The sequence below is a fragment of the Silurus meridionalis genome, chromosome 26, assembly GCF_014805685.1.
Source record: "Silurus meridionalis isolate SWU-2019-XX chromosome 26, ASM1480568v1, whole genome shotgun sequence".
Classification (NCBI taxonomy): domain Eukaryota; kingdom Metazoa; phylum Chordata; class Actinopteri; order Siluriformes; family Siluridae; genus Silurus; species Silurus meridionalis.
In genome coordinates this window covers 16,428,826-16,442,251 of record NC_060909.1, presented here as the reverse complement: position 1 = coordinate 16,442,251, position 13,426 = coordinate 16,428,826, and the positions used below count along the sequence as shown (strand labels likewise).

The following is a 13,426-nucleotide window of genomic DNA, read 5'->3' as shown; positions in this document are numbered from 1 at the left end:
CTTTTACTAGGACCACATGCAGCTAGAAGTAAACTTTCCGATTACGTAGCATCTCTGGATGGTGTTTCTGTTTCAGCATGTACGGCTGTCAAAGACCTTGGTGTGATTATTGACCCGAGTCTTTCCTTTGAGTCTCACGTGAATAATATCACCAGAATCGCCTTCTTTCACCTTAGAAATATTGCTAAGATTAGAAATATGATGTCGTTACAGGATGCAGAAAAACTGGTTCATGCTTTTGTTACTTCTAGATTAGACTACTGTAACGCTTTACTGTCTGGGTGTGCGGTAAGTGCATCAATAAGCTTCAGTTAGTCCAGAATGCAGCAGCAAGGGTCCTCACTAGATCTAGGAAATATGACCACATCACCCCTGTTTTAATCAGTCTACACTGGCTCCCAATCAAATCTCGCATTGACTATAAAATATTACTACTGACGTATAAAGCACTCAATGGTCTCGCACCGCAGTATCTGAGTGAACTTCTGTACCAGTATGATCCTCCGCCTACTTAGATCAAAAGGTGCTGGCTATCTGTTGGTTCCTCAAATAATGAAGACTACAGCAGGGGGCAGATCTTTCTCTTATAAAGCCCCACAGTTATGGAACAGCCTTCCAATCAGTGTTCGGGACTCAGACACAGTCTCAGTGTTCAAGTCGAGGTTGAAAACGTATTTATTTAGTCAAGCCTTTTATCAGTAGATTTCTCTTAGGTAAAGGCACAGATCTGGAGGGAACATGGATATAGAGTGTTTGGTGAACTGGTATATTTGTATGCTGTCGTCCCTCACATTCACACGTTCACTCAGGTTTGTTGACGGTGGTGTGGTGGGTCGTCTCTTATCCCAGAGATCCCTCATGTCTGTGTTACCTTCTGGTTCTCCCTTTTAGTTATGCTGCCATAGCGAGTCTTGCCGGAGTCCAAACTGCACAGTGACATTAACTTTCGTACACCAATAGTTACACTTAATAATCCATATCCTTCTCTTCCCGTCACCCTCTCTCTCTCTCTCTCTCTCTCTCTCTCTCTTTCGGTCGAGTTAAACATGCTCCTGAGGCTCCAGTGACCAGTGTTCCTGCCCCTCTCCCTCCTTGGATCTTCACACTTCTGTGCAGCTCGGGACGGTCTCTTAATTCGAGTAGAACGGGTGCTTTGAGGACGGATTGGACTGTAGTTGGTGTCGGCGGTCTGCTGCACTGACTCGGGAGTGCAGTTTGCTTCTGATCATCATCACTGTACCCCACAACATTGTATATCTGCTTCAAATGGACATTTGGTGCAACCCAGATGAGGATGGGTTCCCTCTTGAGTCTGGTTCCTCTCAAGGTTTCTTCCTTATGCCATCTCGGGGAGTTTTTCCTTGCCACAGTTGCTCATCAGGGACAAACATACTTACACAGAACATATTTATGTTTAATCACCACATTATTTGTGTAAAGCTGCTTTGAGACAATGTTCATTGTTAAAAGCGCTATACAAATAAAAATGAATTGAATTGAATTAAATTGAATTTATGTCAGCGTATAAGAATCTGTTGTAGATTAGTGATGATCGAATCTCGAATAGATAATTCAATGCTTTCAGGTGGTCCTGAAGTCCTACAAAAACTAAAGCTATTTAGTACATTGTGTCTGATATGATGACATTATGCACACATCCCCCATCGTAATGAAACGGGAAACCATGGAAGCGAAAGTTAGAAGAGGGAACTCAAAACCTGCTCATGAGCAATGTTCTACACAAATAATGCTTTTCAGAAATTGCTTTTATTGACTATTACATGCATGTATGTTAAGGCGTTAGCAAAGGAAGTTTCAGTAACATGACAAATGCAAATTTTAAAAATATACAGTAAGTAAGCTAAATACTGGCGTATAAACGTATAATAAAATACATTAATTTCAATTCTTTTTCTGTATTGTGAACATTCCATAGTATTATAGAGAACTATACTAGCATTATACTGTGATATCAGTACAAACTGTAATAAAACACACAGAATATACTATTAATATTATACATTCAATACAAAATAAGAGCACACATGATTTTAAAAATTATAAAAAATATAGGAACCAAAAATTTTAATATTTGATACACATTTACTCAATACTGCAGTTAAAAGTTGCTCATCAGCACCGGAATCAGAAATGCACCATATTAGGGGGGAAATTGATATAAAACATTTTTTTTTATTATCATTATTACTTATCTTTTTATTTTTTATAAATAGGCATGTAGAATCTGGTTTGACCAACATCTGGAACATGCCTTCTGGGGTGAACTGTACCTGCTGTTCTTATATAGTGCAAATATAGTGCGAAGGTCTTGTGAGAACCTGTTGCCTCTACCCATCATGAGACGTTTGTACATTTGGATTCAGAAATGGATAAGGGTGGTTTTTTTCTAACCTTTCAACATGCACTAACTTAGCTGTTTGTAATTTGCGCTAGTAGGAGGAACAACAGCCTAATGAAAGTACTTGGTGGACTGCTTTTTCTTACGGTCTTCAATACGCTTTTTCACTTTGTTAAAAATTGTTTGTGGATTGTAAAATTTGGATTTTTTTTATCTGTGCAGATTTCTTCAATTGATTTGAATGTCAGGTCAAAATCTCATGTGAATTGCTGGACTGGAACGGTGTTGAATAAAAAATAAATAAAAGTGTTCTTATTCCCCACTCTGTATATCCAAGACTTTAATTAGAGAACTACAACTAGTTCTAGTGTAACTAATAACATTTTAAATCATATTCGGATGGATTATTTTTTTCGGATGGTTTGTTTATGCTGATAATAATAAATTCATACCGTTAATAGATTTCAAATATCTTGTTGCTGTAACCCCAACAACCCAAGTAAATGGGTTCAAATGTTTACAAAATGTTTTTATTTATTTTCTAAGTGGATAATGATGTAGAAGTTACTTTCTGTATAATTTGATCCTTGGTCCACGCACACCAAGCCAGAAGGTTTCGTGTGGATGAACCAACCGTTGCACGAGGCCGACTCGAATCGGCGGTGGTTGTCCTTTGTACTCTTCAGGTAGAAGACAAAAGGCCATGTTTTTGGGTCATCCTTACAGATAACCTGCAGCTTGTTTTTCTCACAGCACTGGAACAGCAGACCAAAAAAAAATCTTTAAAATAAACCTTAGTAGCATATTGGTTTTTATTAGTATAACATCTCAGTGTATGTAAACAGTTGCTATAATCGGTTCTTCATTCAGAACCGATAAAGACCCTTAGATGAACTAGTACATGTATTCCAAACTACCTGCTCACTTCTGGCAACACTCATGACCATTCTGTCCTCCATCCCACCAGTAGCAACAAGTGACCAATCCTGTCCATTCTCATATACTCTTAATCAAGCCTACCCATTGCCACAGACACCTATTTTGGACCTGACCCTACCACCTGAGGATACTCTGCCCCCTTAGTAGACACTCCTTACAATTCCCAGTCCCATCACCTACTGCAGACAAATCCTGACCCCTATGTAGACACTCTTGACCAATTATAGCAATCTTCTAGGTGTGCACTTGCTCGTGACCAATGTTTATGCTCACACACTCCTTACTAATCCCATTTACTTACATGGACACTCTTGAGTAATCTCGCACATTCCCACATACACTCTGCCCCCTTCGCATTTTTAAACTAGGTAATAGTTATTATATTATTATATGCCAAGTATATATGACCAGTCCCACCCACTTGTGCAGAGATTCATGACCAATCCCTCCACCTGAAATGACCTTCAATGGACACACTTGGCCAATATCAACCATTCCAGCCAAATACCACCATACCAATCCCTGCAATTTGTTACTAATGACTAGTCCCTTGTTTCTTTTTTTTCAAAGGCCTGTTTTCTTACCACCCACTGCATGAGCGTAATAGCCTTATCCAATTAAAGTCTAAGGCATTTGGATGATGCCCTTATCAAAAGCCAATTATGGAAGTAAAGGGGCATTTGGCTCATTTTTATAGTTAAGCTTGGTGCTGGGATGTGATCTTATGACCTTACACTTAACCAATGAACTACCAGTGTCCTCAATACCACTTTTTGTTGGGTCCATGGGCTCCCAGTCGTTATGCATACCTCTTAATTATTTAAACTTGTCCCCAACTTTTCCAAATCCCAACTTGCCTATGCATGATACCGGACATGCCTTACAAATGTCCATATTTCGTGATATTTTCGGACGGATTCTTGAACGGATTCGTTCTTACCTCGACAGTCAAAACCGGGCGGTCATTCAAGCGCATACATTTGAGAAAGTTGGTGGAGCCGCTGAAGTTCAGAACAACAGGAACACCTTTGTCAAAATCGTCTAGCGCGTTTGACATGTAGTAGAAGATGGTTATGTTCGCTGTAAGACAGGCATTGGAAATGCTTTGAATTTTGATATATGAGAAAAATTGCAAAATATAAGAATACAATTGTTGTTCACTAGCATGGCATGATTAACACAAATATTATATTCAAACCGTAAAGCAGGGTTTTGAGCACAATTTCAATGAAATTCAAGACAATAAATCAAGCTCTATTAAAAAAAAAAAAAAGAACCATACAGTATTTTGCTAATGTTGGTTTGGAAGAATTCAAGTGGCTGCCATCGAGCCCTGATCATAACCTCACTGTATGACTTTGGGATGGCTTACAATTATGACTGCACCCCATTCATTTTTGCAAAACAATAGAGGAAAGCCTTCTCACAACAGTATAGAATATTACTGAAGCAAATATGGGACTACATCTGGAATGGGATGTTTAACAAGTACATATAAGTGTGATTAATCAAGTGTCCATATACTTTCGACAATATCAATGCAGAATATTAGCCAGGCTTGGAATTGGTTGAATTGCTTGGAATTCGATCGTGGACTAACCTGTGGTGGAATCAGTCAAACAAGGGATTTCTTTTGTCGGACGTGAGATGTTTTCCATGCAGATGCTTTTCTGCAGCAAACTCTGAATGAAAACATGACCTCTTTCGAAACGTTTTTTCATATATTCTCTGCAAACTGGAGAAAGAAAAACTGAATGAGCATTATGCACACATACCCTTAGACCAGACGACCAGTCTACTGGTTCTATTTTATATCCTGACTGTATTAGTATACAGCATTGGCACACAATTCTTTTTTAGTACATTCAAATTCGAGCGATTTGAAAACGCTCTCAAAAATCACTGCTATTATATCGTGTATATGAAAACGTATAACCAGGCCTGCGGTTTAACGAGTGAGTTTAAGAAAGTTTTAGAGAAGTGTGAAATGAATGTGGCTACAAAATGTGGTGCAGCTACAGAAGTGTAGTCTTGACGTGATTGGTTGCATTGGTACTAGTAGCAAAGATTGAGGGGTCAATGATGTAATAAACCTAACTCAATCAATCACTAAGGCACAGTCGACACGTTCTACTGCGACGTGTTGTTTTAAGAGTCTTCGCTTTCATCCTCACCTGATGTGATCGCACTCTGCTGGGTGGCCATGATAACGTCGCTGAAGGTGCAATTTGTGTTGCCACATCTGCAGGGGGAAAGGGCATCGCATCCTCTCGCTTGCACAATCGCTATACTCGTGTTCATCATCGACACGATCAGCATTTTCTCGTCATTGCATGAATCGAATGCCCTATCGTTGCACTCCCATTCTTCCGGCATCCGCGGATTTTTTTCATCTTCATCCAGACATTTTTCTCGAACCATGTCTAGACTGAAGGATAACTCTGCATCTTCCTTGTGATAGGGTTTCATTCTTTCATACTCCGGGCATTTAATTTCGGTGTCGTCAACACACGCCTGGTGCAAAGTCTGCAAACAGGTGAAAACAATACCCTCGGCTAAGCTTCATATACGCATCTGGTTGCAATAGAGTGAGCAATTATACATATTTGGACCCTTTCATTTTTGGTTATGTAACACATTTTCAGCATACGTCATGTAATGCACAATAGTGGAGGCGGAAGCAAGTGCAAAGTAAGAACGGGTATTTATATAAAACCATGAAACAGGTTTTATGTCATGTTGATGGACCTCCTAAAGTTCAAGAGTCATAGCAAAGACCTTAAACATCCAGGGCAACGGATTTCCCCCCCCATTCTCAATCATCTCCCTTCCAAACTCCTCTGCTAAATGAAATACAAACTTTCGTGAATGAATTTCATGTCGTCGAAAGAAAAAAACATCAAAGGAGACAATGTGCATATTAACAAATCTGCCTGGTCTGTCCGACTTCCTGTTTTCCAAAATGGCCTGGAGGTCCACCTTTTGCTACTGCTAAACAAAATGCATTTTTCACTTCCCCTTTCCTTTTCTTATCTGTTAGGATATAAAGGACGTTACGGCTATATAAAATCGAACCTATAGCCTTAATACATACAGGATGCTTTGTAATTAGATGAATACATGCAGTGGTTGAAAGTAACTAATGACTACCTTCATGACCGTATCGTTTTTGAAAATAATTAAAACGCTGTACTTTTGGTTGGTAAACAAAATAAATCACCATATAAGCTTTTGAAGGCATCTGATTATTCATGCAATGACTCAAAAAAGTACTTTGACTCAAATCATGTATCAGTGCAATAGACACTTTTATATACTATAGGAGCCATGAAGCTGGGCAAGAAAGATAGCCAGCATTTTTTTCATTATTGTTTCCCATTGAATAATAGTTCATTCATTCATTTACTTCATTCAGGACACAAAGTTGTCTCACTTCTATTTTTACCTTCGATTCACATACATGTATTGATGTGTGCAAAATAGAAATTACTCACCAGGAGAGGACACCCTGAGCTCAGCATCCTGATTAATTGCTTCGGAGGCAAATGCTCAGTTTGGATATCGTTTATCATCATCAGCTTGTCCCCTTTACTACCGGTGAAAAGGAATTAAAAACATTACGTCGTTTTATATGCCACATTGCTTATGTTGAAAGACACACTCTAGACGACACCGATGCATCAAAATGAGAAGACGATTCAACATTAATCGAAGTGTGGATTTCAAATGTTGTTATGATCTACCTGCCAAAAGCACTGGGCTTATTCGTCAACACTTTCTCCACTTCATAACAATGCTTGCCTTCGACCACAGTGTGAAACAAGGCGACACCCCCATTAAGAAAAGTCTCCTAGAAAAACAAATCACCACAATTGCCTTTTTTTCTTCGTAAACAATTACGAATAAACTTGATTAGTTCTAACAGAAAGACAGACGTACCTGTTCCATGTTGTTACCTAGGCAGACAGTAACGGCTCAAGGAAGCAACGAGGGGTTTCGTGGTATAAATAAAGCATTGGAAGTGGGCAGGGCTTAATGACAATCAGATCAACACATTTGATCGAACTGGACATAGCGCATGTTCAAAGCACATCAACAGCAAAAAAAGGAAGCGGCACAAAACCGCAGAGGGAAGAGGCAGCCATAAAACAATATGCTGACTTACGGTAAAGGAAGAAGCCGTGCTTACAGGCTGAATAGGTATGAACACTCGAAAGGAAGGGAAGATACATAAAATAGGGATGTAAGTATTGAAAATTTATATGAGGTCAAGGAGAATGTACTCTGGCTTTTATTATGCTTCATAATAATTTCCCTTAAAAAAAAAAAACAACACCTGACAACAATGTGCCCTGGTGAACTAGAGCCGTTATTTTTGCTTTGAGCAAGCAGGAAACCAAATGCCACAACACTCTAGAAATATTTTTAGTCGTTCAATCGGGTGCAGCGTTGCAGTACGCAGAGCTTCGGTTCAATACTTTACTACTCATTGGATGTATATAAAAAAAAAAACCCAATAAATCATTCAGGCTTTACAGTGCATAGAGATTTTTTTTTATTATTATTGCTGCCTCATAACAATAAAGAAATACAAATTGATTCACCAGGTTGGCAATGTCAGTGTAGCACAAGGACCTTTTATAAGATTACTTTAATGCTTAGGTATCCAAATAAAGTTCGTGGCATGTATTGTTATTGTTCCCTCCCTATACAAATGCACCGATATCGATCAAAAGCTGTTGGAAGGTGGGCCTCTCTTCTGGAAGCTGTGAAAACAATGATTCATATTTTAGCATTTAGGTTTGTGGGATTCTTTTGTTTTGTTTTAGTGAATTTGATTTGATGAGTGACTAATAGAGAGAGTGAGAGTGAGAGCGAGAGAGAGAGAGTGGCAGATGAGAGTGACAGAAGAGAGAGTTGCAGAAGAGACATGGCACTGAGTATAGTGAAGAAGGAAAAGGGGGAAATTCAAGTTGTGAAATATAGGGGTCATGTCCTTAGAGAGAGAGAGAGAGAGAGAGAACTGAAAAAGAACATGGGAGATTCTAGATAGATAGATAGATAGATAGATAGATAGATAGATAGATAGATAGATAGATAGATAGATAGATAGATAGATAGATAGATAGCACTAAGAACAGAGAAAAGACAAAAGGGAAGGTAAACGTGGGAAATAAGAGGTTGTCACATGTAGGGGTCACATGACTAAGTGTATTCAGAATATGCAATTAAATAATAGAGAGATATCGATTGATAAAGAAAGATAGAGAGAGAAAGACAGTGAAAGAGATTTGAGATGACTACCTCATGCCAGCATGACTTCATAAATTGGTAGATCTGGTCTGAGGCCAGTTGGGGTCTGTACAGACGATGACCTTGCATCACTTTCTCAGCTACTCGTGTATTATCATAGTGCTCATAGGGCTGTTTGCCCAGACTGTACACCTCCCACATCAGCACACCTACACAACAAAACCAGCTTCATTATTATGATCAATATCATGGCAATGCTTAGCATTTATTCACTAGCATACTAGCTAGTCAATATACGTTTTAGCAAGGCATGAACCTGGTGAAGCAACTGTGGCAAAAAAGACACTGTCTTTACAGACATTACTACAGAAATATACATACTTTCATATCTTTTAATACCTTCCTTCACAGCTCACATTGAGCAAAGAGCAATCTCTGAGGTAAAGATTAAAAGAAATCTTGCTAGCAAAGCTTGGCACGATTTGTTTAAAAGAGCCTTAGGCTAGGTTAGTCAAAATTCACCTAGATTAAGTCTTTAATGTTTAGGGGAGAGTCAAACTTCTGGCCACATCTGGAGCCTGTTCACTATTTTCCACAAAAAATATAGACACCAACCAGTGTTAGCATTAGATTAACTTTCACAAAGATTAGCATTATCATGAATTACTTCTGAGTAATAAGTTAGGTAAATCTATTTCATGGTTTTTTTTTTTACAGTAATTTCTCACTTTTTTACACAACATGCAGCATCTGTGAAGCCACCAGCATTGTGAAGGACCACACACACACACACACCACTCTGCACATAGGCTCTTGACCATCTTGTCATCTGGAAAAATATGTAGGCCCTTATAGTCGGACTGTGTAACAGTCACATTAAGCACTTTTATGTGCCCATGTGCTTGTCCTGTGTAGGACCTTTTATACAACTATGCAGTTAATGTGCTGAGATATGTAATTTTGTCACCATGTCCGACATAAAAATCAGTGCGACACTTTGCAAAAGGCGTGGGTGTTGTCTACATTCCTTTGAGATAAGAAAAATTCTTTCACCCAGCTGTTGTTGAATTTACACTTTTTTTTTTGCCGATGCACCACTTGACTCTTCTCGTTCCCTTTCTACCACTGATGTTCCATTCAACTTCCCAAGTTACCTATAAAAATCAACCGGGTTGAAGGTTGCCAGATTAAGGCCACAAATCTCTTCAAATTTGTATGTTGTGTCAATTGTGTGAATGCGTTTTATACAAGATCCGGCAACTGGACAACATTGGAATAAAGCATTGATGTGATTATTTATCTAATGAGGTTTGGGCCATAGAAAGAAGAAATAATAAAAAAACTAATAAATAAATAAAAAAAACTCCCTATTTCACTTACCCTTATCAACTTATCCAATTTGACAAGTGATCATGGGACACAAGGCTTCTTTTTGTTACACTCTCAAGTTAATGTGCTTCATTATTTTACTTGTCTTGTAAGTATAGCTGCTAAGGAGCATTGCTTTATGCAGCAAATCAAATTAAGTAATAAAGATGAATTTTCGATTTTCACACATTTCAATTTTCCATTGCTAATTTCATCTTGAAAAAAGATTAAATGAATAACAAAAAAAATACATTCTTTTTTTTATTATTTAATTTTTTTATTTTTTTTATTTATTTTTTACATTTTTGTAATTGTGTGTGTATATGTGTTTGTTTTATATCACATAAATGATCTGCCTAAACTGGGGGCTTACCGCTCAAAAGAAGCTCATTAAGAAAAAAAATCCGGCCGATTTAATAAGTGATCAGCAATTTTAACTCCAGCATAGATACTGAGGCTCACGTTCAAATGCCATGACCTACATTGACCTTTAAGTGTAATACTTACTTCCATAGTTTGTCAGACTCGTGATTGCTAGAAGAACAAGCATGTGGTACACTCACTCTTTTTGATTTGTTCATGGATTTTTCTTTCCTTTTTGTTTCTTCTGATTGTGGGTTGTAGTGTCTGTAAGCGTTTCAACCATAAATGGAAAATCTGCTTCATTACCATTAAACACTACAGGGATCAAAACACTGCCTACTGGTTCTTTAGTATTCCCCCCCCCCAGTCTTCGGGGCATTCATGTCAATGTGATTCTGAATTGCTGCTGTGTTTTTGGCTCATTTTAATGTTTTAGGCTAATGGGACTGATTTGGATGATGATGATAATCAAAGTGAGAACTCATTTCCCACTGCTATTAGCTTATATTTTGTTTACAATTTGTCAGTAACTCATTTTATTCTTTCGATAAATACTGGCAAGATGTTCAGTAGTGAAAATCAGAATAGATTTATTTGCCAGTTTTTGGTGTAATCAGAATTGTGAAGAATTGTAGCTACAAAATATCAAAATCGGTCCATGTGAACAGCCTACTGCATTATTATATCCAATTTAGATAACCATACCAATATTATTCACATCAGAGATGAACTTTTGCACTGCTTGTGGCTTACACTTTATTTTTTTTAATTGCATTCCTTTCGTGGTTTGGAAAAATTTTTTCTTTAACACATTTATAGTACAACTTAGTCATATATGTCTGAACATATCATTCTGTGGTGAGAAATAAAAACTTTTAAAGCAGCACAGGAAGGTTTGCATAATGGAAAATGTATTAAGTGAAAGCAGCCACACACCGTAAGCCCATACGTCAGACTTGCTGCTAAACCTGGTGTAGTTCAAAACCTCAGGGGCTGACCACTTCACAGGAAACTTTGTTCCAGCCGAACTTGTATACTGATCATCCAGCACATATCTACATGGGGTCAGGGGTTGGGGAAAACACAGACATATAAATACATTATAACAAGAGAGAGAGAATGATCAGATGTAACCTTTTGATTTATTGCATTCGGTGTTGAATAATCCTTAAATTTCTCTTATCCTTATCAACTAATGATGGTACACAAGCATTGTTTTGTTAAACTAGCAAGCACAATTCATCTTGATTTCTTAGTGACTGTTGCTGCCCTGTTTCTCTCTGAAATGTGCTCTCAGGGAGTTTTCAGGTGAGAATAATACTTATAGCTACTTGGGAGTTATCTAACATACATTTTGAGGTTACTGATCAGAAGATCAGGGGTTCAAGTCCTGGTGTCAGCAAGCTGCCACTCTTGGAGCCTTTGTACAATGCCCTTAACCCTCTGTGCTCCAGGGGGCACTGTAACATGACTGACACTGTGCTCTGACCCTAGTTTCATAACAGTGCTGGGATATGCATCGAAAGAATTTCTATGCATATTCACATGCTCTAATGTAAATCTGTAATATACATGTGAGTCAAAAGCAGCTTTTTTTTTTATCTCTTCCTTCCAATTGCAGGTGCATAATTGCCTATTTAGAAAATCACAATCTGACCAATAATAAATTATTAGGCACTGCTATTGTGTATTCTAGTATTACATTTGCTGTCTTTTTTCTATATACTGTATATTTACATGTGTGTTTGTTACCTTGCCATTCCAAAGTCAGACACTTTGACAGATAGGTCTTGATCTACCAAACAGTTCCTCGCTGCCTGCAATAAACACGAAGGGAAACAAGTGTTGATTAAAGCCTTCACCACGAGAGATCGAAATGATAGAGACTCCACATACCACATAAACCCTGTATCACTTTTATTGCAAGCGTGTTCTTACTAGATCTCTGTGAATGAACTGCTTTTCCTCGAGGTAAGCCATCGCCTCACATACATCCAGGCACATGGTAAGGAGACGCTGTGGCTGCAGTTCTTTTCCATGATGCCTCAGGTACTCTAGCAGGCAACCATTACTCATGAACTCCGTCACTATGTAAATAGGGAAGCACTCGGTACACACACCATGCAGCCTCACGAGCTTAGGATGCCTGAGTTTCCTTTGAATGCAGAGTGACACAAACTGGTGGTCAGTGTATTGCATTTCTGTTATGCAAGAAGGAATGATGCTATAGTTTGCATTTCACTGGAATATGTATATATACACCGCTCAAAAAAATTTGACTAATAAAGTTGAATTTAGTTATTAGTGAGCTCCTGGACAGTCCTGGCTGCTTCTACAGTACTTGGTGTCTTTGGATGCTCCAATACATGACATCTTGGAGTTTCCAAATCAGGTTTTGGGCATGTGAGGCCCAGTCAATGGTGTCGATGTCATACAGAAATCGTCAACACACTCCGGCCACATGACGCTGTAAAATGTCATGCACTAGGTGGAACCCAGGGCCCAATGCACTGGCGCAAGTTCTTACAATGGTTTCATCCTGAAATCTACAGTGCAGTCACAGCAGTAAGGATATGGAGATCTGTGTAACCCTACAAGTATATTTCTCCCCAAGGACCACCAATGGAAGACCTGCAAATTCTGGTGTTCTCTGCCAGTTGCCAATGGCAGTGCTGCTTTTTTTTAAGCACAGGGCCCACTAAGGAGTGTCAGGCCACCCTTTTAGAATCTGTGACAGATTGGTCCGAAACATGCTCTGACAGTGCTCCTCCTGTTTTCAAAATTCCCTTATTCTTATCTCTAGAGCACATATTTGTCACTTTCATATGTACCAAAGCAGGTGAAACTGATTCACTTATACTTGCTACCTGGACCAAACAGTCATACTTTCAATCTAAGCTTAATTATGCAAATCTAAAAAAAAAAACCTGTTTGTGTGACTCGAGTAATGCAAAAATAAACAGTACGTCATTATATCACGTACAAGCAAATATCCCGATAATAACCAAGCTGGGTTTTTAAGCTATATTGCAATATCGGAATATTGGCCGTGAGATGTTTACATGATGTCGCAAATCTCTTTGTGTTCACTCACACACACACACAAGAGAAATCATCACTCTGTCTGCTATTTTGGTTCTTCTC

At 38.5% G+C, this 13,426-nt stretch overlaps 2 protein-coding genes across 9 annotated transcripts in view; both read right to left on the bottom strand.

The window, feature by feature from the left end:
* Positions 1–1,748: 1,748 nt before the first annotated feature.
* LOC124380133 lies at positions 1,749–7,694 on the bottom strand. The gene is made up of 7 exons (XM_046840909.1): positions 7,238–7,694; positions 7,042–7,148; positions 6,793–6,889; positions 5,473–5,824; positions 4,899–5,033; positions 4,239–4,378; positions 1,749–3,114 (listed from the first exon to the last, which is right to left on the bottom strand). The coding sequence occupies exons 1-7, from the start codon at positions 7,244–7,246 to the stop codon at positions 2,890–2,892; spliced, it is 1,065 nt and encodes a 354-aa protein (XP_046696865.1). The 5' UTR covers positions 7,247–7,694; the 3' UTR covers positions 1,749–2,889.
* Positions 7,695–7,829: 135 nt separating this feature from the next.
* LOC124380131 (cytoplasmic tyrosine-protein kinase BMX-like) overlaps positions 7,830–13,426 on the bottom strand; it is a 51,589-nt gene continuing 45,992 nt past the window's right edge. For all 8 annotated transcript variants that reach the window (XM_046840901.1, XM_046840902.1, XM_046840903.1 and 5 more), the window contains 5 exons: positions 12,221–12,437; positions 12,035–12,099; positions 11,219–11,337; positions 8,603–8,760; positions 7,830–8,064 (listed from right to left, as the gene is read on the bottom strand). In XM_046840901.1, coding sequence (XP_046696857.1) covers positions 8,005–8,064; positions 8,603–8,760; positions 11,219–11,337; positions 12,035–12,099; positions 12,221–12,437 — 619 coding nt within the window. In that variant the 3' untranslated portion in view covers positions 7,830–8,004. The remainder of the gene's footprint in view (positions 8,065–8,602; positions 8,761–11,218; positions 11,338–12,034; positions 12,100–12,220; positions 12,438–13,426) is intronic.